Source organism: Mytilus galloprovincialis, chromosome 5 (genome assembly GCF_965363235.1).
Source record: "Mytilus galloprovincialis chromosome 5, xbMytGall1.hap1.1, whole genome shotgun sequence".
NCBI lineage: Eukaryota > Metazoa > Mollusca > Bivalvia > Mytilida > Mytilidae > Mytilus > Mytilus galloprovincialis.
In genome coordinates, this window is record NC_134842.1 from 48,462,210 (window position 1) to 48,484,410 (window position 22,201).

General features: G+C 33.6%; 1 protein-coding gene across 1 annotated transcript; it reads left to right on the top strand.

Annotated features, from left to right (window-relative positions):
* The first annotated feature begins 1,234 nt into the window (after positions 1-1,234).
* On the top strand, positions 1,235-20,611 carry LOC143074581 (uncharacterized). Its single transcript, XM_076249973.1, has 6 exons — positions 1,235-1,858; positions 4,405-4,731; positions 14,529-14,644; positions 16,678-16,861; positions 19,300-19,389; positions 19,941-20,611. Exons 1-6 carry the CDS (start codon positions 1,786-1,788, stop codon positions 20,165-20,167), a joined length of 1,017 nt encoding a protein of 338 aa, XP_076106088.1. The 5' UTR covers positions 1,235-1,785; the 3' UTR covers positions 20,168-20,611.
* The last annotated feature ends 1,590 nt before the right edge of the window (positions 20,612-22,201 follow it).

Genomic DNA, 22,201 nt, shown 5'->3' on the forward strand with positions numbered 1-22,201 from the left:
TGTTGACACCCAATTATATATGTTTCTTCATACTGATTCAATATATATTAGGTTTGCATTTACTTTTGACTGAAATATGAGAGATAATTTTCAATTAAGAACATGTCACTTCCAGTCATATATGATAGCCTTATTTACACTGATTCCAAAAATATATGGGTAAATAAGATGAGTTTTAAAAGTGCAATACTTTTTCGATATAATATCAAAATATTTAAGCAACATCTTGCAAAACATCTGTAAACCACAAGAAAAAAGTTTGGTGGATAAAGAAGAACAAAATAATAAGAAGAAAAAAAAATAGTTCTTTCCACAGAAAAAGGTGAAAGGCCTAGTAATAATCAGAACAAACACAAATATAGATCTTTCCATAGGAAAGTCGAAAACCTCATAATCGGAACAAAATCAAGAAAAGTGGAAAGACTTTAAAAACCAAATTGAATGATATTCACTCTAGAAAACAATACGTCATTAATATTGGGGTCGAGTTCACCTACCCCGTGCGGGATTTGAACTCACAACCTCATTGATAACAGAGGCCCCAAATATCGTGGTATGAAAGGAAAGTAAACACATTCAACGTTACCGTTGTTTTGTATTGAACAGAGGTTTTTGGGTCTCTGTTCTATGGTGAGCACAAAAATCAAGTCGTTACTTAATTATCTTGTTTGCGTACAAAATCTAAGGTTGTTTAACAGTAGTGATTTTTATATTCATTGCGTTTAACTTCTTTTAATATATGTATCTGAGATAGCTAGGTTATCTAAAAAAAACGGGTTTTTTTTATTGCTGGTTTGAACTTGGATTGCTACTATTATTGGCTCTAAAATAGACTTTCTGGCCCGTCGTTGGAAGAACTTTTGATTTTGTTAAATCTGATTATTTTGTTTTCTTTTGCTAAATTTTATGCTGGTGTGTAATTTAATGTTTCGCATCAGGTCACTTACAAATGTAGATGATAGTGAACGCGTCAGTACAATTGAAATTGTGAGTTAAATTATGCTGCGGTTTATTTTGACAAAAGCGATGAAGGAGCATTTTACTGAAGTTTTCATTTTTCTGTTTTCAAGAGCCGTATGCTGCAGTTTCCGTTTAACGGCTGTTAACCGCAAATACCTCAGATATGAGATCCGCGTGCTTCAACTAGTAAATTGAGATGATTCGTAAATAGCTCGTAAAATTTTGTAACAGTTCCTAAATCGGTCGTTATCGTGGCAAACTCGTATGGATAAGGACTTGTAATAAAAATCCATGTATATGAAGTGGGCATCAATAGTTAAGACATAGGTCCGGTATTCTTACAGTATTGAAAAACACACGCATTGAACATATACAACACATAAATAAAACTTCAATCTCGGAGGAAACTTTTAAAAAGAGGGACATTAATTTATAAGTAAAGATGGAAAGACATTTTTTAAGGAGGCATGACTAAATTCTTGCATGTGCTTAAGAATGAATTGATTCATTTACAAATCATGTACTTGTTAGCACGCACCCAAAGAGGATATCTAGGTCCTTCATTTTCTCTTTTTTTTCGCAAGAGACCTTGTCATATGTAAATACTTTAGGAACTGGACAGAGGAAAAAAAACGAAATTTGAACTTGCAGGTCTGTTTATAGAAACATCTCAATAGTTTAATGTCACTTTCGTTGGCAATTTCTCATCGCGCTAAAATACAGATTGTTGTCTTACTGTTATAATATTGGTTGAATTGTTACAATGGATTTTGATGAGAAACTTGTTATTAGAAGCTGCAGTAATTAAAGAATAATAATTGCAGGATGGACTTCTGTACATATATGACCATAGTTAATGCAATACTCTGTCAGCAAATAACTGGCAGACTTGGATCGGGTGAGTACAAAATGTACTGATAACTGTTTTATTGTTTTATACATATTACAGACCTTCAAGCGCCTATTAGTAAAAAAAGGACACTAAATTGAAATATAATATGCATCAATCTGAGTCTTGCATACCATTATTATGATTGTATGCATATATAGGGTTATGTCCGAATGATCAACTCATATGTAAGATAGCAGACCTACAATCCACCTATTGCAATTTAAAACATATAAAAGTAGCCCCTTCTTGACAAAAATAGTGTTTATATCATAATTTGTTTACTTAAACTAACAAACATTAAACATTTGGTGAAAGACATATTTTCTTGTCCGTTATATTTCATTAAAAATTTAGGATTATTGTGCTTCATAGTGCTAGTATACTTATTTAAGATTTCCCTCAAGCCTATGGTTACTTTTAGTACCAGTTGAAGCGAATATGCAAAATTTAAAAACTCCACGGTATGAACCAATAAACAGCCTCATGTGTTTCATACTTTTTTGATTTTTTGAAAATAATTACTTTCCGGCCGATGTAAATGTTTTCTGCAGTTCTGATTATAATGTTTGTCCATCCAACACTTGATAAGGTAAACAGTCTTATTGGTGTGGGTATCAACTCTTTCAACATGTATAAACGAAAAGTGTGTTTTAATTAGATATAATAGGAAGATGTGGTATGAGTGCCAATGAGGCAACTCTCCATCCAAATAACAATTTATAAAAGTAAACCATTATAGGTCAATGTACGGCCTTCAACACGGAGCCTTGGCGCACATCGAACAACAAGCTGTAAAGGGCCCGAAAATTACTAGTGTAAAACAATTCAAACGGGAAAACCAACGGTCTGATCTATATATAACAAAAAACAAAAATCGAGAAACGAGAAACACGTATAAATTACATAAACAGCCGACAACTTCTGTACATTAGATTCCTAAACGAACGAATTTGATCTGCGATTCATGAATGCAAATACTTAAGCGTTCGAAATTAATGCTGAACTGGATATTTATACTGTAAAATGAAATGTGGTACTAGTATAATAGCCGATGAAACAACTATCCAAAGAGACAAACTGAAGTAGACGTTAGCAACAATCGCACTGCCTTCAACAACGAGTAAATCCCATTCCGTAAAGCAAGCTATTGACTTCACCGAAATGACAAATTGTGTTTGTGCTGTATTTAGACCCCTCTACCAAGAAACTTGTTTTGTCTTCACACGTTTACAAATCGCGGATGTTATCCAATGCGGAATCAACCACTTTTTTGTTCCTTAACCTGAATTCGAATACATGTTACTGAAATATCGTGGCCCCAAATCGCCTTGAACAATGTTCGACGCGCTAGACCACCCGCCCACATAGGCTCTATATATCTATTCAATAAATCATGTTTTTTTTATTAACAACTGCATTAACTATGAGTGAAATGCATACCTGACAAATGGTGCTTTCGTTGAATGTGTAATTAGAGTATATTCTTGCATTTGTAAATAGTGAAAATTCTGATAACATATTGTCCGTTTTTGACATCTTTAACCACCATTTGGCAATCGTGGTCCAGTTATCAGTATCTGGTCTTAAAATCTTTTGCATACTTTTGATTTGTTAAGATTAAATGACAGAGTCTATGATGAGCATACCCATCACCTTTTATCTACTGGTAAGCAACACACGTTACGTTTAATCAAATTTACTTTTTCGTCCCATATTAAATTCCATTGATGTTTTTATTTTAACTTTTTTTCAGGTACATGTATAATAAATTCCTTGCAATTCGAATTCAAACCCTTTTTAAACATAATCAATAATTTAGATATTTTAAGACTCTGCCCTTGAATGTTAGGTCACTAGAGTTTCAAACATCACGAAACGCATTTATTTTCTTAAATGCTAATATATAATAAGTAAAATGGACGTACATCATTCAATGGTCATTTTAACAGACATAATGAAAGAGCGGTGAAATAGTTTTGTCCTTACAATAAAGGATACATGATTTATTCTGCTGCATGTACACTTTAATTTTGTATATCTAAAGTTTCTTCATTTTAAAGCACAAAATGTCATGTAAACCAGCTTAAATAAAGTTGTTTATTTTTTATTCATGACACAACCTCATAAATGCTTTTGTAGTTCTCGTCTACTGATTTCATTTATAAAGCCGGTTAATTGAACAAACAGCAGAACTCATGATATTTTTCTCAGCTCTTTTTCCTTAGACTTTGTCTTTTGAGGTTGTACACTTCTTAAGTTAAATGTTAAGAGTTCACTTTTAATTAATATTCAATGAAAATTGCTTTCTGCGTAGCATTTTATAGTGTATGAAAAGTCATGTACTACGAAAAATAGAAAAAAATACTGATTTTCCATTGGACGAAAATAAGTGATTATGTTTAAATGAACAATAATTTTATAGCGTTCGTGAAATGAATAAAGTGCACTGACTATACAACACGGTTTTATATACATTTTACAAAAGTTTTTATGTTTATTTTGTTTTGTTGATAATTATGGTCAATGTTAATTATTTTAAATTCTAAATTCAGACATAAAAATCACTCTTTTAACTGACCCATTGATTATTGGAGACCAAGCTGTTCTTCAGTGTCAGTCGCATATGTTCGATAAAGATTTCCAGTCCTGTTCATGGACAAAAATTCGAAACGACGGTGTTTATGATAGACTTGCTACAACTATTTACTCAACAAATATATCCAAATATGAGGCTACAATCGCACACCTAGATGGTATTCAAATTTACAGTTTGATTATAAAAGACTTTACCATCATTGACTTTCATTGTGGGTTTAGGTGTGAATTGGACTTTGACGGCGAAAATATATATATTTCTGTAGATGAAGAAACAGTTATCTGTAAGTAAATCTTTTAAATATCATCTATTTAAAAAAAGGTATAATGGTTATTGCTTCAGTTATGAATTATCAAGAGCAAAGATCGATAATTCAAGGCTAATCGGCACCTGGATCGCGTATCTAGTAAAAATGTTACGCTCCGAAACGTGTCCATCCACCCCAAACGTGTCAATCTACCCTATATGAGTACCCGACCGTTACTGACAACCTTGACAATTTATACTTGTATGTTCCGAATTCATACTAAATATTTTATGAAAAACACCAACCTTTATCTACCCCGTGACAGCATTGAACTTCAAAACATATATAATTGCCAAAAAAGGGCGCTCAAACGTGTGTTTTTTTATTGCCCATACGTACATGTATCCATTTAAAAAAAAATTGACCAATCCCCCAAACGTTTCCATATGAATCTAAAAAGTCTCCTTTATAATAGTTCGGAAAAAATCTGGAAGATTTTAGCACTGCAATACCGTCATACATTAATGAAACGGTACGGCATCACTGGAGTACATGTAGTCCAAACGAAATCATTTATAAACGATCAATTAAACTGTACAAAACTATTGCAATTTTTATGTTCGATCTGAACTTGCATGACATATTTGACACTGGTCATTAGGCAATCAGCAGGCAAGAGCTAATGCATATGCTGCAAATTAAAATTGAAACTGTGCTATATAAATAACCGTCGTCGTACAAACTAATTACAAACTAATGTAAATAGATAACTAGATTTCTACTTATAAAAAAGAAGATGTGGTACGATTGCCAATGAGACAATCGTCCACAAAAGACCAAAATGACACAGAAATTAACAACTATAGGTCACCGTACGGCCTTCAACAATGAGCAAAGCCCATACCGCACAGTAAGCTATAAAAGGCCCCGAAATTACAATGTAAAACAATTCAAACGAGAAAACTAACGGCCTTATTTATATAAAAAAAAATGAACGAAAAACAAATATGTAACACATAAACAAACGACAACCACTGAATTACAGGCTCCTGACAGGCACATATGTGGCGGGGTTAAACATGTTAGCGGGATCCCAACCCTCCCCTAACCTGGGACAGGGGTATAACAGTACAACATAAGAACGACCTATACAAATCAGTTGCAAAGGCTTAACTCATCAGAGTAATCAATATTGAAGCACTGGGAACACTTGCAAGATAAAATGTGTTAAATTTCCGAAGCGTCAAGTACCTATTTTTACATCTTAACTTTAAAACAATAATAATCATATAAATAAGAATATTATAAAAAAAAAACTTTTTAAAAATGTTGCATTCGCTTTCTTATCTAGTATCTGTTTGTTTGAAAGCAGATGTCACTCACTGTGCATAGTGAACTACGTCGTGCATATTTGTCTATAGGATCAATAAATCTAAGTTGTTCTGGGATCGAGGCTTCGATTTTTCATTAAGCATTAAACTAAAAACCCTACATCTTTAATCATTTTCCCTATCATTGTAAAAACATAAAAGTACACATAAGCACGCGCTGAAAGTTTGAATTATGTTAGCGATTTACAGTTAACACGTTTTGGTGAATAACAAATTAGCGGACACGTCTGGGGGATATTAAATCGAACACGTCTGGGGAATATGTACTGTTAATCGGACATGTCTGGGGCATAAATAACCGGACATGTCTGAGGAATATGTAATCGGACACGTCTGCGGGATATATAATCGGACACGTCTAGGAGATATGTAATCGGACACGTCTGGGGGATATGTAATCGGGTACGTCTGGGGAATATGTTTTCGAACACGTCTGGGAGATATGTAATCAGACACGTTTGGGATATATGTAATTGGACAAGCCTGGGATATATGTAATCGGATACGTCTGGATGATATTTAATCAGACACGTCTGGGGAATATGTAATCGGACACGTCTGGGGGTATGTAATCGGGCAACTCTGGGGAATTTGTAATCGGACACGTCGGGAAGATATTTAATCGGACACGTCTGGGGATTATGTAATCGGACACTTCTGGAGGGTTTGTAATCGAACATGTCTTTAGAATTTGTAATCGAACACATTTGGGAAATATGTATTGGACACGTCTGGAGGAGATGTAATCGGACACGTCTAGGGGATATGCAATCGGACACGTCTTGGGGGATTTGTAATCGGACACGTCTAGGGAATATGTAATCGGACACATCTTGGGAATTTGTAATCGAACACATTTAGGATATATGGTTTGGACACTTCTGGGGGATATGTAATCGGACACGTTTATGGGATATGTAATCGGACACGTCTTGGAAATTTGTAATCGAACACATTTGGGAAATATGTATTGGACACTTCTGGGGGATATTTAATCAGACACGTCTTGGGTATATGTAATCGGACACGTCTGGGGGTATGTAATCGGACACGTCTGGGGGATATGTAATCGGACACGTCTAGGGGATATGTAATCAGACACGTCTAGGGAATATGTAATCAGACACGTCTAGGGGATATGTAATCGAACACGTCTGGAAGAACTGTAATTGGACACGTCTGGGGAATTTGTAATCGGACACGTCTTGGGGATTTGTAATTGGACACATCTAGGTGATATGTAATCGGACACGTCTGGAAAAACTGTAATTGTACACGTCTGGGGAATTTGTAATCGGACACGTCTTGGGGATTTGTAATTGGACACATCTAGGGGATATGTAATCGGAAACGTCTGGAAAAACTGTAATTGTACACGTCTGGGGAATTTCTAATCGGACACGTCTTGGGGATTTGTAATTGGACACATCTAGGGGATATGTAATCGGACACGTATTGGGAATTTGTAATAGGACACGTCTGGGGAATTTGTAATCGGACACGTGTTGGGTATATGTAATGGGACACGTCTGGGGGATATGTAATCGGACACGTCTAGGGGATATGTAATCGGAGACGTCTAGAGGATATGTAATCAGACACGCCTGGGGGATATGTAATCGGACACGTCTGGAGGAAATGTAATTGGACACGTCTCGGGAATTTGTAATCGGACACGTTTTGGGGATTTGTAATTGGACACGTTTAGGGGATATGTTATCGAACACGTATTGGGGATTTGTACTCGGACACGTTTGAGGAATTTGTAATCGGACACGTCTTGGGGAGTTGTAATTTGATACGTCTAGGGGATATGTAATCGGAAGCGTATTTGGGATTTGTAATCGGACACGTCTGGGGAATTTGTAATCGGACACGTCTTAGGGATTTGTAATTGGACACGTCATTGGGATATGTAATCGAACACGTATTGGGGATTTGTAATTGACCACGTCTGGGGAATTTGTAATCGGCCACGTCTAGGGATTTGTAATTGAACACGTCTGAGGATTTGTAATCGGGCACGTCTGGTGAATACGTAATCGGACACGTCTAGGGATATGTAATCGGACACGTGTTGGGGATATTAATCGGACACGTCTCGGGGATATGTAATCGGACACGTCTGAGGAATATGTAATTGGACACGTCTGGGTAATATGTTATAGGACACTTCTGGGTAATATGTAATCAGACACGTCTGGGGGATATGTAATCGGACACGTCTGGGGGATATGTAATCGGACACGTCTAGGGGATATGTAATCGGACACGTCTAGGGGATATGTAATCAGACACGCCTGGGGGATATGTAATCGGACACGTCTGGAGGAAATGTAATTGGACACGTCTCGGGAATTTGTAATCGGACACGTTTTGGGGATTTGTAATTGGACACGTCTAGGGGATATGTTATCGAACACGTATTGGGGATTTGTACTCGGACACGTTTTGGGAATTTGTAATCGGACACGTCTTGGGGAGTTGTAATTTGATAGGTCTAGGGGATATGTAATCGGAAGCGTATTTGGGATTTGTAATCGGACACGTCTGGGGAATTTGTAATCGGACACGTCTTATGGATTTGTAATTGGACACGTCTATGGGATATGTAATCGGACACGTATTGGGGATTTGTAATTGACCACGTCTGGGGAATTTGTAATCGGACACGTCTAGGGATTTGTAATTGAACACGTCTGAGGATTTGTAATCGGGCACGTCTGGTGAATATGTAATCGGACACGTCTAGGGATATGTAATCGGACACGTATGGGGGATTTATAATCGGACACGTGTTGGGGATATTAATCGGACACGTCTCGGGGATATGTAATCGGACACGTCTGAGGAACATGTAATTAGACACGTCTGGGTAATATGTTATAGGACACTTCTGGGTAATATGTAATCAGACACGTCTGGGGGATATGTAATCGGACACGTCTGGGGGATATGTAATCGGACACGTCTGGGCAATATGTAATTGGACACATCTGGGCAATGTGTAATTTTACACGTCTGGGCAATATGTAATCGGACACGTCTGGGATATGTAATCGGACACGTCTGGGCAAAATGTAATTGGACACGTCTGAGGGATATGTAATACATGACTTTAAGAAAGTGTTCTTTTCATTTTTTGTTATTTAAATATGGTGTGTTTCTTTCACTTTATGAACAACAGTGTGATAAAAGTCTTGATATATCTAAACCTACCGCAGACTCATAGATGAACATTGTGTTGGCTGTTACTATTTACCACACACGTCTATCTACTTGGAATGATTGTATCCTATATGCAATTTGTCGATTAAGTTGTGTTCAAAATAAAATTGCAAAAACCTACAGAACCGTTAATCCTACATGTATTCCAAAGCATTACATAATGAATTAATGCACAAGAACTCTTAAGACGCATAAAATATTACTTGAATAAATTTTCCGCGAAATCATATGAATGATCTAGGCACATTAAAACGTCATGTTATAACATGCCGTCATACGAATGAAAACTCTGAAGCTGAGGGTTTTCCATAACGTATGCAACCTTTGTTCGGCTAATTTCGCATTAAAATTGGTGTTGGTTCATTTGCTATTCTATTGCATTTTCGCATATTTGTGGATTTCGGCAAGTCAACATGGCAGCTCAGTCTTAAGTTACGACATGTCAACTGTGGATTTGAAGTAAATAATAGCAAACGGGAAACAATATTTGTGTTAAAAATTATAAAGATTGAACACATTTTTTTCTAGTGGCTATTTACGGAATAATTCATCTAAGCTTTAGATCTATTTTAAATGTGTAGCCTTCGTCTAACAGGGCATAATTTCGAACAACCATACTTGCGTCAATCTTGCCATCGCATCAATTTTTTTTATTACCTAATTTATCAAACTAGAATCGTAATAATTCATGGAAGCTATAAATTTGTTGGACATTTACACAGGACCTGGGTCGTGATATTGGTTAATTTTATCCCTCGCTAACGCCCGGAATAAAATTCGAATATCACGGCCCAGGCCATGTGTAAATGTCCAACAAATCTATGGCTTCCATGAATTATTTCTTAATTAGATTCCATTCAATGCAGATGTTCTCGTCAATAGGGACAAGAACATCGGGGGAACAAGAACGCCGGTGGATTATTACTATTATTATTTTGGTATTGTAAATTATTAGAGGGGGGTCTGTTTTTCTAGAAATGTATGTTCATGTTGAAATGTTTGTTTGTTTGTTTTTGTATTTTTGCTTTTTTAGCTCACCTGGCCCGAAGGGCCAAGTGAGCTTTTCTCATCACTTTGCGTCCGTCGTCGTCGTCCGTCGTCGTCCGTCGTCGTTAGCTTTTACAAAAATCTTCTCCTCTGAAACTACTGGGCCAAATCAAACCAAACTTGGCCACAATCATCATTGGGGTATCTAGTTTTAAAAATGTGTGGCGTGACCTGGCCAACCAACCAAGATGATCGCCATGGCTAAAAATAGAACATAGGGGTAAAATGTAGAATTTGGCTTATAACTCTGAAACCAAAGCATTTAGAGCAAATCTGACCTAAGTAAAATTGTTTATCAGGTAAAGATCTATCTGCCCTGAAATATTCAGACGAATCTAACAAACGGTTGTTGGGTTGCTGCCCCTGAATTGGCAATTTTAAGGAAATTATACCGTTTTTTGGCTATTATCTTGAATATTATTATAGATAGAGATAAACTGTGAACAGCAATTATGTTCAGCAAAGTATGAACTACAAATAAATTAATATGACTAAAATGGTCTGTTGACCCCTTCAGGATTTATTGCCTTATATTGTCATTTTTTACCAATTTTTCGTAATTTTTTCTAATCTTTTACAAAAATCTTCTCCTCTAAAACTACTGTTCCAAATTTAACCATACTTGGCCTTAATCATCATTGAGGTATCTAGTTTAAAAAATGTGTGCAGTGACCCAGCCAACTAACCAAGATGGCCGCCATGGCTAAAAATAGAACATAGGGGTAAAATGTAGATTTTGGCTTATAACTCTGAAACCAAAGCATTAAGAGCAATTCAGACGTGTTGATAAATTGTTTTGCAAGTCAAGATCTATCTGCCCTGAAATTATCAGATGAATCCGACAACTGTTTGTTGGGTTGCTGCCCCTGAATTGGAAATTTTGAAGGAAATTTTGCTGTTTTTGGTTATTATCTTGAATATTATTATAGATAGAGATAAGCTGTAAACAGCAATAATGTACATCAAAGTAAGATCCACAAATAAGTCAACATGACCAAAAAGGTCAGTTGACCCCTTAAGGAGTTATTAATAGTCAATTTTTAATAATTTTGTAAATTTTGTAAATTGTAAATTTTAACAAAATATTTTCCTCTTTTACTCATAGGCTAAGTTCTTTATAAATTGAGATAATTGTAAGAAGCAAGAATATTCAGTTAGGTAAGATCTTCAAACACATCACCATCACCAAAACACAATTTTGTCATGAATCCATTTGTGTCTTTGTTTAATATGCACATAGACCAAGGTGAGCGACACAGGCTTTTAAGAGCCTCTAGTTTTATTTTCTTACATATATCTGTATTCTTAAAATTCAGGGGTTCGCCACTGTAATATATTACACATGTTACAACCATAGAATGTTATGTACTGTAAAAAATAAAAGTAGCTTGAAATGAAATTGAAAAGATTTTCAGTCCCATATACATGCACTCGGTTCAAAAGACCGTTTGAAAAAATAAAATCCAGTGATTTATATATCTTTATACTGCTAAGTTATTATACAAATTAAGTTTTCAATACACAATATTTACATCAAATATAATGCAAAATCTTCTGTAAAGCCCCAGTCCCACCAGATCTCAGGTGCTCCGGAAGGGTAAGCAGATCCTGCTCCTCATGAGGGACCCGTTGTGTTGCTCATGTTATAACAAATCCGGTAAATATTCTAATTCGGTAGGTCACATTCATGAAAGGCAAGGGGGTCGTAGTTACGACGTAAGGAACATATCCGATTTCATTTGTGAAACGGTTATTACATAATGGTCAAACAATTCGTGATGGCGTCGGTAAAATTTACGAAGGGATGATTTCAATTTCACCATTTGGAACTCTTGGTTTAATGGCTTCCTTGTGAGCAGCAACCCTCTATCAAGAAAATAATTTCCTCAAATCTTTAAAAAAGGGAGAATAAAAATCATTAAAGAAACAGATTCTACTACTGTAACTCGTGTATTACGATATTTTTTAAACAGTTAAATTTTTATTATTTAAAAAGCTCGGTCTGAAACGGAATAGTACGAACCGTCACATTTCTATAATTTACTTGTTATTCATCATTTCTATATGGAAGTTAATTGAGATTATTTTTCGATCTTGTTAAATAAATTATTTGTCTGTCTATATGTACTATGCGCGGTGTTATTCGTAATCCTTGAACCAATGATATGTAGCAGTTCTTGAAACATATGTAGACCTCAACATCAGGACATATAATAAGTAGCTATAGGGCCCTATTGGTATAAAGTATTTGTACAGAAGCTAGCCTTATGTCAGTCTGTCGTCATTACTGTAGATTCATAATTATTCATTGAAACCAATATTCATGGGTTTTGTGGGTTTCGTGGGTACAGGTGAACAACGAATTTTAATGTTCAACGAAAAACAAATTTCTATAAAGTTGTATCCAGACTTTGGGAGAACCTTGAAATCAAACATCCACGAAAATTCGTGGTTTCCGCAATCCATAAAAATTGGTACCAACGAAAATAAAAGAACCCACAGTAATCAGTATTTTGGCGTGTTGTAAACCGTAAACCGTAATAGACTCTTAGATAACTGGCTGATTCCTAGCTATCTGTATTAAAACGTAATAAAAACGTGCCGTTACGTGGTACATTTCTAACAAATCATATTGCTACCTACCAATACGTGGTATAACCGTATTTGTACGTAGTTCTCCTTAACTAACCGTAGCAATTATTTTGACCTACGATTGTCCGCCAGACTTTTTTCCCTAGTTAATCAAGTCCATGTCCATAATTTTACTAGGAATGTAAGTCCTAAGACAAATGTTCCTAGGAAAATAAGTCCATAGCTTGTAAAATATGTCTGGGCACTTATTTTCCTAGGAAAAATTGTCCCAACTTGTTTTTCTAATAGTTTTATTATATCATAAAAAAAAGTCAAAATAGAAAAAAAAAAATCTTAGTTAAGATTTGAAAATTTCCTTATTTTTTTCAAATCAAAATAAAGGACATTTCCTTATAGCACAATCAAAACATGAATATTGAGTTTCCATTGCTTATAACATGTTCCTTTTATAATAAAACACATGGACGTTTTTACCTAGGAACACTAATGACATGGATATGATTTCCTAGGAAAATTAGTCTGGGGACATAAATTTTATTTAAAAAATTGATACACAACTCTTTAACAATATTAAAATATAACATTTATATTCACCTTTTAAAATTAAGGGCATGAAAATTTTAACCCAGAACTATTAATGACATGGACATGATTTCCAAGGAAAATCAGTCTGGAGACAAATTTTATTAAAAATATTGAAACACAACTCTTTAGTTTTGTCTTTAACAATATTAAAACATATTACATTTACATTCACCTTTTAAAATTATGGGCATGGACATTTTAACCGAGGACTATTAATGACATGGACATGATTTCCTAGGAAAATTAGTCTGGGGACATAAATTTTATCAAAATTATAACTATGCAACTCTTAAACATTACTAAAACATAATATTTAAATTTCCATGGTTTAAATGTAATTGAATTTATTATAGTATTTTATAGGACATGATTACCTAGGAAAATAAGTCTGGGGACATATATTACTAACATCGGACTAAATATACTAGTAAACTCTGTAACCATGGAATTTTTTACTAGTAATATTTGTCCGCCCAGACATATTTTACCAGGACAAATTTATCACTTACATACTTAAGTACGGATTAATACGGTTGTGGTAGGGAATATAACGGATTAGTACGGTCTTCTACGGTTAAGTAAGGAGTTACAACGGTCGTTTGACTACGACACCAATACAGATTTCTACGGACTACTACAGATTGCCACGAATGATGTCGAATAGTATCCGTAGTTAATCCGGCCTTAAATCCGTGAATGTGTGACCTAGGCATTACTGGCTCGGCAACTAGTCGCCAGAAACTCAATTAACTACTTGATGCCGTCGCAACTTAAAATGCAATACAGTTATCTCCTTATTGGTTAATTTTAATAAAACTTTTAACATGGTTTTATGACGTTTATGTTTATGAATCCCCCTTTTTTAACAATGAAATCATTGCAACAAAATTATAATATTTATTCAGTAAATGGCCCGCACTTTTATTGAAAATGTTGTTTATCGGTATTTTCTTCTAAATTAGTTCTTATGAATTCCATTATATGTTGTAGCTGTACCTGCAAAGACAGATGTTAAATTCAATGTGTCCGTACAACAGAAACATATTGTTGGAGATTTCATTATGCAAAATGTCTACCCTGACATGTCCTGTGTATTTTTAAGTCAGGTATTATTAATATTGGAGTGATATAAATAGAAATACCAATGGGACAATGTGTAATGGGAACCAAATTGTCACAAAAGTTCACAATACGATATATCTTAAAACCATATTACAAGGACCAGCAAATACGTTTTATTAATTAAGAATAAATGTACTTGCTTAAACCGACAGAAATACGAAAATTCCTATAAAACGTGATTAGGTTTAATTATCAACAAAACACTTTGCAACATTTACATATGAAACAAGAGGTTAACATATATGAAAACCAATCACATACATTAAAAGAAAATAAACATAAAATGAAATATATTGATAATTACTTTGTTTTATTATACTTCTATTAACTTTGAAACGAATAAAGATATTTTTTTTAGCATCTTTAAACTACTCATTGACAGTAATTCTTTCAATTTTGCTACGCAGCCATATTTTTCTATTATTTCTTATGGAGATGGAATTGCTCAAAACAGAACTGTACTTGTCGTGGATAAAAGTGCATAGATTGCCCCTTTGGTTGCATAACCAGACAAAAGAAAAAGGAATTTTCAAAAAAGTTTAAAAACTCTCACGAATATAATTTTAAAATGATCTATATTCAAGGACACTAGAGACACGGGTGCGATAGTTGTTAATCGTCAAAACGTGTCCACGCTTTGACGCATGAACGTCTCAACACTTGTTACACTATTATGCCCTCAACGTCAATATCGATTAAAGATATCAGGTCTCGTGATCCTATAAAAAGATTAGAGGCGCATTCAAACGACATAAATGCTGAAGTGTGTTTGGCACGATTACTGGAGATTTGACATAAGAAAATTCTGAATGTATTAGCCCTTTTTGATTAACGCCGGCTGTTTATATTCAAATTAGCTTAATTGCAAAATTAATAAAATGAGTTTATGTGAATAGAAGAAGAATAACAACAAAAAATTAAACATTATTATAAATTTTATTGGTGGACAGTATATTGTAACTTGAAGGTCAAAAATCAAATTAATTAAATAGGCATTTACAAATATGAATAGGTACATTTCTAAATTTTCAGCAGTTCGATAATGAATAAAAAAGAATGAAATAATTGTGTAACAGGTTAAATATCTGAACGTGTGTACCTAGATATCCCAAAAAAATAGAACCTTCCGATTTAGATTGTCATAGTTCAAGAATTGTATTGTTGACAAAGGTAAATGAATAGCAAAAGAGACTGTGTCTGTAGTAAATAATATGTAAATCACGGCGCTTATTAGAACTACATCTTTTCATTGATCCTAGCTGGTGCCAAAGTTTTTAATTTGTTTAATCCAAAATCTTTCTCGAGTGGGTCTAACCTACCTATACAAAGCAGTGCTGTGGTCTATTATCGTAATGGTCAGTCGATTTAGATCTGACTTAGAATGGCAAGTGGATCTCAAATGTTGACTGAGAGGAAGGATTGTCTTGCATGTATAGTCGCTACGATGGCTGTTTACTCGTTTGTTAATTGGATGTTCTGTGTGGCCAACATTCTGTTTACCATATTTACACTGTTGACTATACACAGCATTTGTAGTCTTGCAATTAAAATTGCTAAAAATGGTGTATTACGAACAAATGGATTGACTTTTAAAAGACTGTGAATACTTGAAAGCAAATACTTCTAGTATATAATAGTTGAAGTTCATGATTGATATATTTAAATCAGAAAAATTGACATGATTCAGGTAACATCATAATCATAGTAATGAAAGGTATCTGATATCCGAAATATTTATTGGTAATTGTTTTGTGCACTTTTTAGACGTTTATATAATTTATTCATTGCGTACATGTATCCTTATTCGTAACGATCTAGCGCCCTCGAAAGACCGTTCGCTTATATCCAGACGTTTTATATATATAATTTTGGAAGTAATTGATTTAAACAGAGAACAAACAGAATATGCTGGAGAGGAAATCTGAAACACTCAAAATATAAACGTTTTTCATGGATATATTCTTCGTGCTTATTTATACATATTGGAAAATAATAAAATCGTATACATTTTTTACAGTCATTTCATTCAGAAGTCATAATAAATACGTCAACGATAATCAAGCAAAAGTTTTCAAAGGAAGTTACTGTAACAGTTATATCCCCTCTTAGAAGAAATAATTGCAAGGGAAGTATGGAATTGGTCTGCTTGATCTCAAACTTTACATTCAACACAGATCCGTATCATTTTGATGTGTGCTCAGGTATAGTAGATGACTGCAGTTTGTAATAATTCCTGTATACATTAAGTAGGGGGCCTATTGTACAAAAAGTTATCCAGTTAACGAGTTTAAGTTAACGGATACCACACGGCTTATTTTGTTTGCAAATTATAGAAACAAAATTTATATGGTCACAATTGTCTAAATTACGTATTTTTACAGGGTATCGCCAGATACCGTATTGTACGGGGAAATTTTTTAACATGCAAAATAAAATTATTACGCTCTTTGTTGGTGATAATAAGTTACCAAAGGTACTAGGCATAACCTTTAATACGACAGACGCGTATTTTGTCTACATAAGACTCATAAGTGACGCTTTTCAGATCAAAATAGTATTATACTTAATATACCTTATACATTTAAAGTCATAATAAGTGATGAGTGACCGGTGAAAAATAATGTTATTCTAATTCTTGAACCAATGCATACAAACATCATAAACTTAGTCTTCTGTGCACGATTTTATCATTTTTTTTTTGCATACATTTCGTATAATCGTCATTTTTTTTTAATCGGTCACTGTTGTGAAAATATGGCAGGTAATTAAAGTTCGTGTTTTGAAGCCGAAGTTTAACGATTGTCACCTGTTTGTCAGCAATCAACAAAAAAGGCATGGATATTGAGCACGTGTTTATTTTGTACAATCAGATAGTAGTTTATTTTAAGGACATCCATGGGTATTGCGATCACCGGATTTTTACGAGATGGGTCAGACTGAGGTCACTTTGCGTACGGAAAATATGTCGAGGAATTGCTTCCTGGAAGGAAGCAATTAAAATAAAGTAAACTTCTTCTAAATATGAACAAATTAAAGAATGTTTTTCAGGAAAAAGTATATGTACATAAGTTTTAAAATGAAAACTATCTATTGAGTTATACAACAAAATATATCATATAACAAAAGCGGAAAGTATTTTAGTATTTTACGTATAATTATACCAGCGTTTTATTAAGACTAAAATTTCACCCGAAATTTACATAAGAACAGTAACAACTTAATACATGTTTGAGTTGGTTGCGTGGTTGATTTATTTGTTTTGAATAACCAGTTAACTTCGTAAAATTGCTATTTTCCTCGGATGAATATGTTTCATATCTGTTTTTCAATACTATAAACTTTTCATTGAATAGATGTATGTGTTAAAATTGTAGTATTATAATAATAACAGACAGCTGTCTTAACGTGACTGTACGTTTTTTTCTTGAAATTTTAGCTTTGACCTTTGATCCAAATTTACGAAAATCGCGACCACTGTAGATTATGCCATCAATATTAAAAACAGTCGTGTTTTATTTTGATTACCCAATTTGATCGAATTCCCTGACTCGTACTACTTAAACAGAATAGTATATCAAAACCAGCCCATTAAACTAATACAATGTTCAAATACAGTGCCATCATGTACAAATAGACTTTAACAGAACGTGTTTAAAATCACATACTGTGAAAGTACTTTATCCACGAATTTAAGTGTCCAACGAAATAAAACAACCTTTGTCCAAATCAGGACATTGAAAGATCACCATGTAGGTTTGACTTTTGATATGAGTTAGAGAAGATATTGAATATCGCCTAATCTGAGAATACTATTACAGTAGTCACAGGGCAAACACACTATGAACTACAACTGCAGGCAGGATTGTACCCATTGAATCTTTAAAGATAAAAACTGTACAACTTTTGATATTTTAATTCTCATAAATGATGCTCAAACCACGAAAATTGATACCCACAAATTAAAATACTTTCACAGTAGTTATACATTTTAATAATATTTGTCCAGTAAATTCGGCACTGAAAGTATAAGAATTCGTAAACAGCAAATAAAAGTTGACAAGAGAAACACGAATTGTTAATGATTGAAAAATTATATCAAGCTGTTTCCCCTCTCTTCTATACCCCCCTCGTTTTCCCCCAACAATAAAAAGGTATCTGATGACTTAAGAAAGTATGGTCGATTTGAAAAGAAAATGAATGAATAAATAATCAAAAATAATTTACTGGACAGAAGTTTTGATTTACACCAACAATAAAAAAAGAAAAGAATTAATAATTAGCTTATGAACATACCAAACTTTTATCAAAGAGGAATAATCAAAACCATAGTTCGTTTTTTTTTTATAATTTGATTCCCTTTCCTCGATTTAGAAAAAAACGCCATGGTGGTATTTGCATTAAATGTGCGGATTTTTCTTTTTCTTTTTCATATTCCTTATCCTTGTACTTCGTACAAAGATTGCACTGTCTCATATTAGAATTGTGCAATTATTTTTACAGAATTGCATTCCAATGTCATGAACTCAATTTCCATTACTGTTTGCAATGTCGCTGTATGCAGTTATCATAAACCTTAATTGTAGACTGTGGACAAGCTATTTTTTTGTTGTTGAATGCAATGTCTTTTCTCTGCTTGCAGATGAAAAAGACTCCAATGTACCTACGACATATATTGTAATTTCCATGACGTCAGTTTGGGTTGTTGTTACTGTCGTCTTGACACTGCACTGTTAGTAGAATAAGTTTCATTTTTTTTTTTTGTGGTAGAACAGAAGCGAAAGATACCAAAACCGACATTCAAACTCATTAGTCGACAAATAACTGATTCTAAAAAAAATCATTGGAACAAAAAAAGATATTTTAAAACCAAATATGATCAAGTAATTACATAACCGAAATAAATACCAAATGTTTGATTTTTTTTATTTGAGCATAGTTTTATTCAGGTTTATTCCTATTTTCTGATAATGTGAACGCCAATGAAAATCTTTTAAGAAAAGTATGCGTTCTAACCAAAATAGAATTGAAAAGAATAAAATAAGAACGATCCGTACGAAATTAATGGCCAAATAAACAATAAACTTTAACCATTTCCAACGACACCTGCATTTATTAGTATGGTGTCACAATTTCCATTTATATATCTTACGCCTTGGAATATTGTGCGGAATATCTAAGTCTAAAAAAACACCAAAAACTTCAAATTGATTAAAACGGCACAATCAAGTTGTGAAGTGCAAATGTGCTTGCTGTTTTACTTTGTATGTTTTTTCGTTGCAGTTAAAGGAACAATAAGATGCTTTGGAACTAGCAGTAGGGGCCTTCACAGCACTTTTTTCTTAGAGGAAATCCTTAAATTATATGCGTTGATCAAGAGGCGACCCGTTATCACAAGGCAACCCGCTATGACATGGAAACCCATTAGCACAAATCAACCCGTTATCACAAGGCAACCCGTGAGCACAAGGAAACGCGTTATGACGGAAGATGACGAGACGGAGATGTAATCAATATGTCTTATTGGTATCTGTGTTAATACCAACTAATATAGACGAGGTATCGCCCATTATTCCATGTATACAATTATGTCATCCATTCAAAGTGAATCCCGAGATATTACTAACCTTGCCTGATTTAACAGATAATTTTAGAACAATCGCAGCTTTCAACTCGAGATAGATGAGATAAATCATATACTACAAATAGTTATCAAGTAGAGAAATCTTGGTTAATCTCAGGGTATTGAGAACAGCAATGTTCAACAAAATGTTGAACATCTTTGATTAAGTTGAGCTGGCCCTACTTTAACTCATTGTGCGAGACCATCAAGTGTTATTGCAGACTCTTGCTACCTTGTAGCATCATGTCGAGTATTATTATATGACTGTAAATTTTCTGTGTTCTAATAAAGCAACATTTTATAGGAATTTAGAAAAAAAAATTGTAATGTAGGTTTACTACTTAAAATAAAACTTATGTTCATAATTAATTTAATGACACACTTTTGTACATTTTAGCTGTCATTTCCATTTAAATATATGTATTTAACTCCTCTTGTAATACTGAGGGTTAACAATAAAGAATTTTAACTTGAACTATAACGCAAAAATTGTATAGAGTGTGCACACTTCCTTAGCATTGAAACCGGTAGATTTTAAAAAATTCAAAGAGAGAGCTGATTTTGTAATATGTGCCATACAAATTTGAATGAATATGAAAACCGTTATAATTTAATATGAGACAAGTATTTTGATATAAGGGGAACATATATAAAATCATTTAATTGGATAAAACATCGTGTTATACATTTATGCAATTATGTTTTGTTCATACCATTAAAGAGCTTAAAGAGGCATTAACTGTCAAATTCATGCTCACCGATTTGACTCACATTTTCATATTTGATTTATAACAATGTTAAACATTTATTCAAATTATGTGAAGTCTAAATAATCCATATTCAGGGCATGGGCTCGATAATATGTAGCTTCGTTTCGAGTATATTTTAGTCTAAACGCCATCAAATTAACTATATAGTTGACCTCTGAATACCTCCCATGGCCATATAAGCAATATAAACATAATATAGATATAAATTAAAACTGGACTCGTGCCATTAGATTTTTCTATGTCTGTTTAATTTCGTATTATAGATTAAATTATATTTGTTAATCATCATTTTACCTGTATAAGACATATGTTTTGGTCGATCGAATCAGAAAATCAAATGATTTACCTTTGTTTCCCTTTCAATGTTGACATTTGTATCAATAAAATAACTCAACAGTCAGACTTTATACGTTATCCATCTCTAGCTTAGGGAACAAATAGCAGTTCACATGAATACGGAAAGTGAATAATTCATCATCAATGTTTCTTAACACATTTTGACCGAATTGAACCATACAGCCTGCTTAAATTGATTGTTTATGTCACTATTTCACTTTTATTAATGATTTACCAAAACAAGTCATATTTTTTTATAGCTCTTAGCTATCGCGTCTTTAACAATCTATGTGAATTACTTTATTTAGCTGATAAGATTCCTTTTTATTCCATATCATACTCATATTTCATCATTTACATTATTTTTTTGTTATTAACTGCTGTTGTTTTAATGATAAAATGTGTTTGTAATTGTAAGTCACACATGTCTCTATCGCTGATGCTGTTATATATTTGTATACTGTTGATTCATTGATATTCTTGAGGTACTTATTTTCGTGGATATTAATGTTTGTGGTGATTTTTGAATTGTACATCTTTCATTTCTGCAGGAATAACAAAGGTAACAAACTTTTAACATTCGAAGACATTCCCGATTTTCAGAAATTTAATGCAATCCATTTAATTTTATCTGGAAAAGATCCTGTTCTGAAATACGATGACGTCCACAAATTTTATAACAAAAAATGCTTGTTAGTTTGCCTTCTTTTTTTATTACATTGTCAATCCAGTTGCAAAGCATTTGAAATAACTGCAAATTGTTTTTCTTTTTTGTAAAAGATAAACTAAATCATACATATGCCATAAAGTAGTCG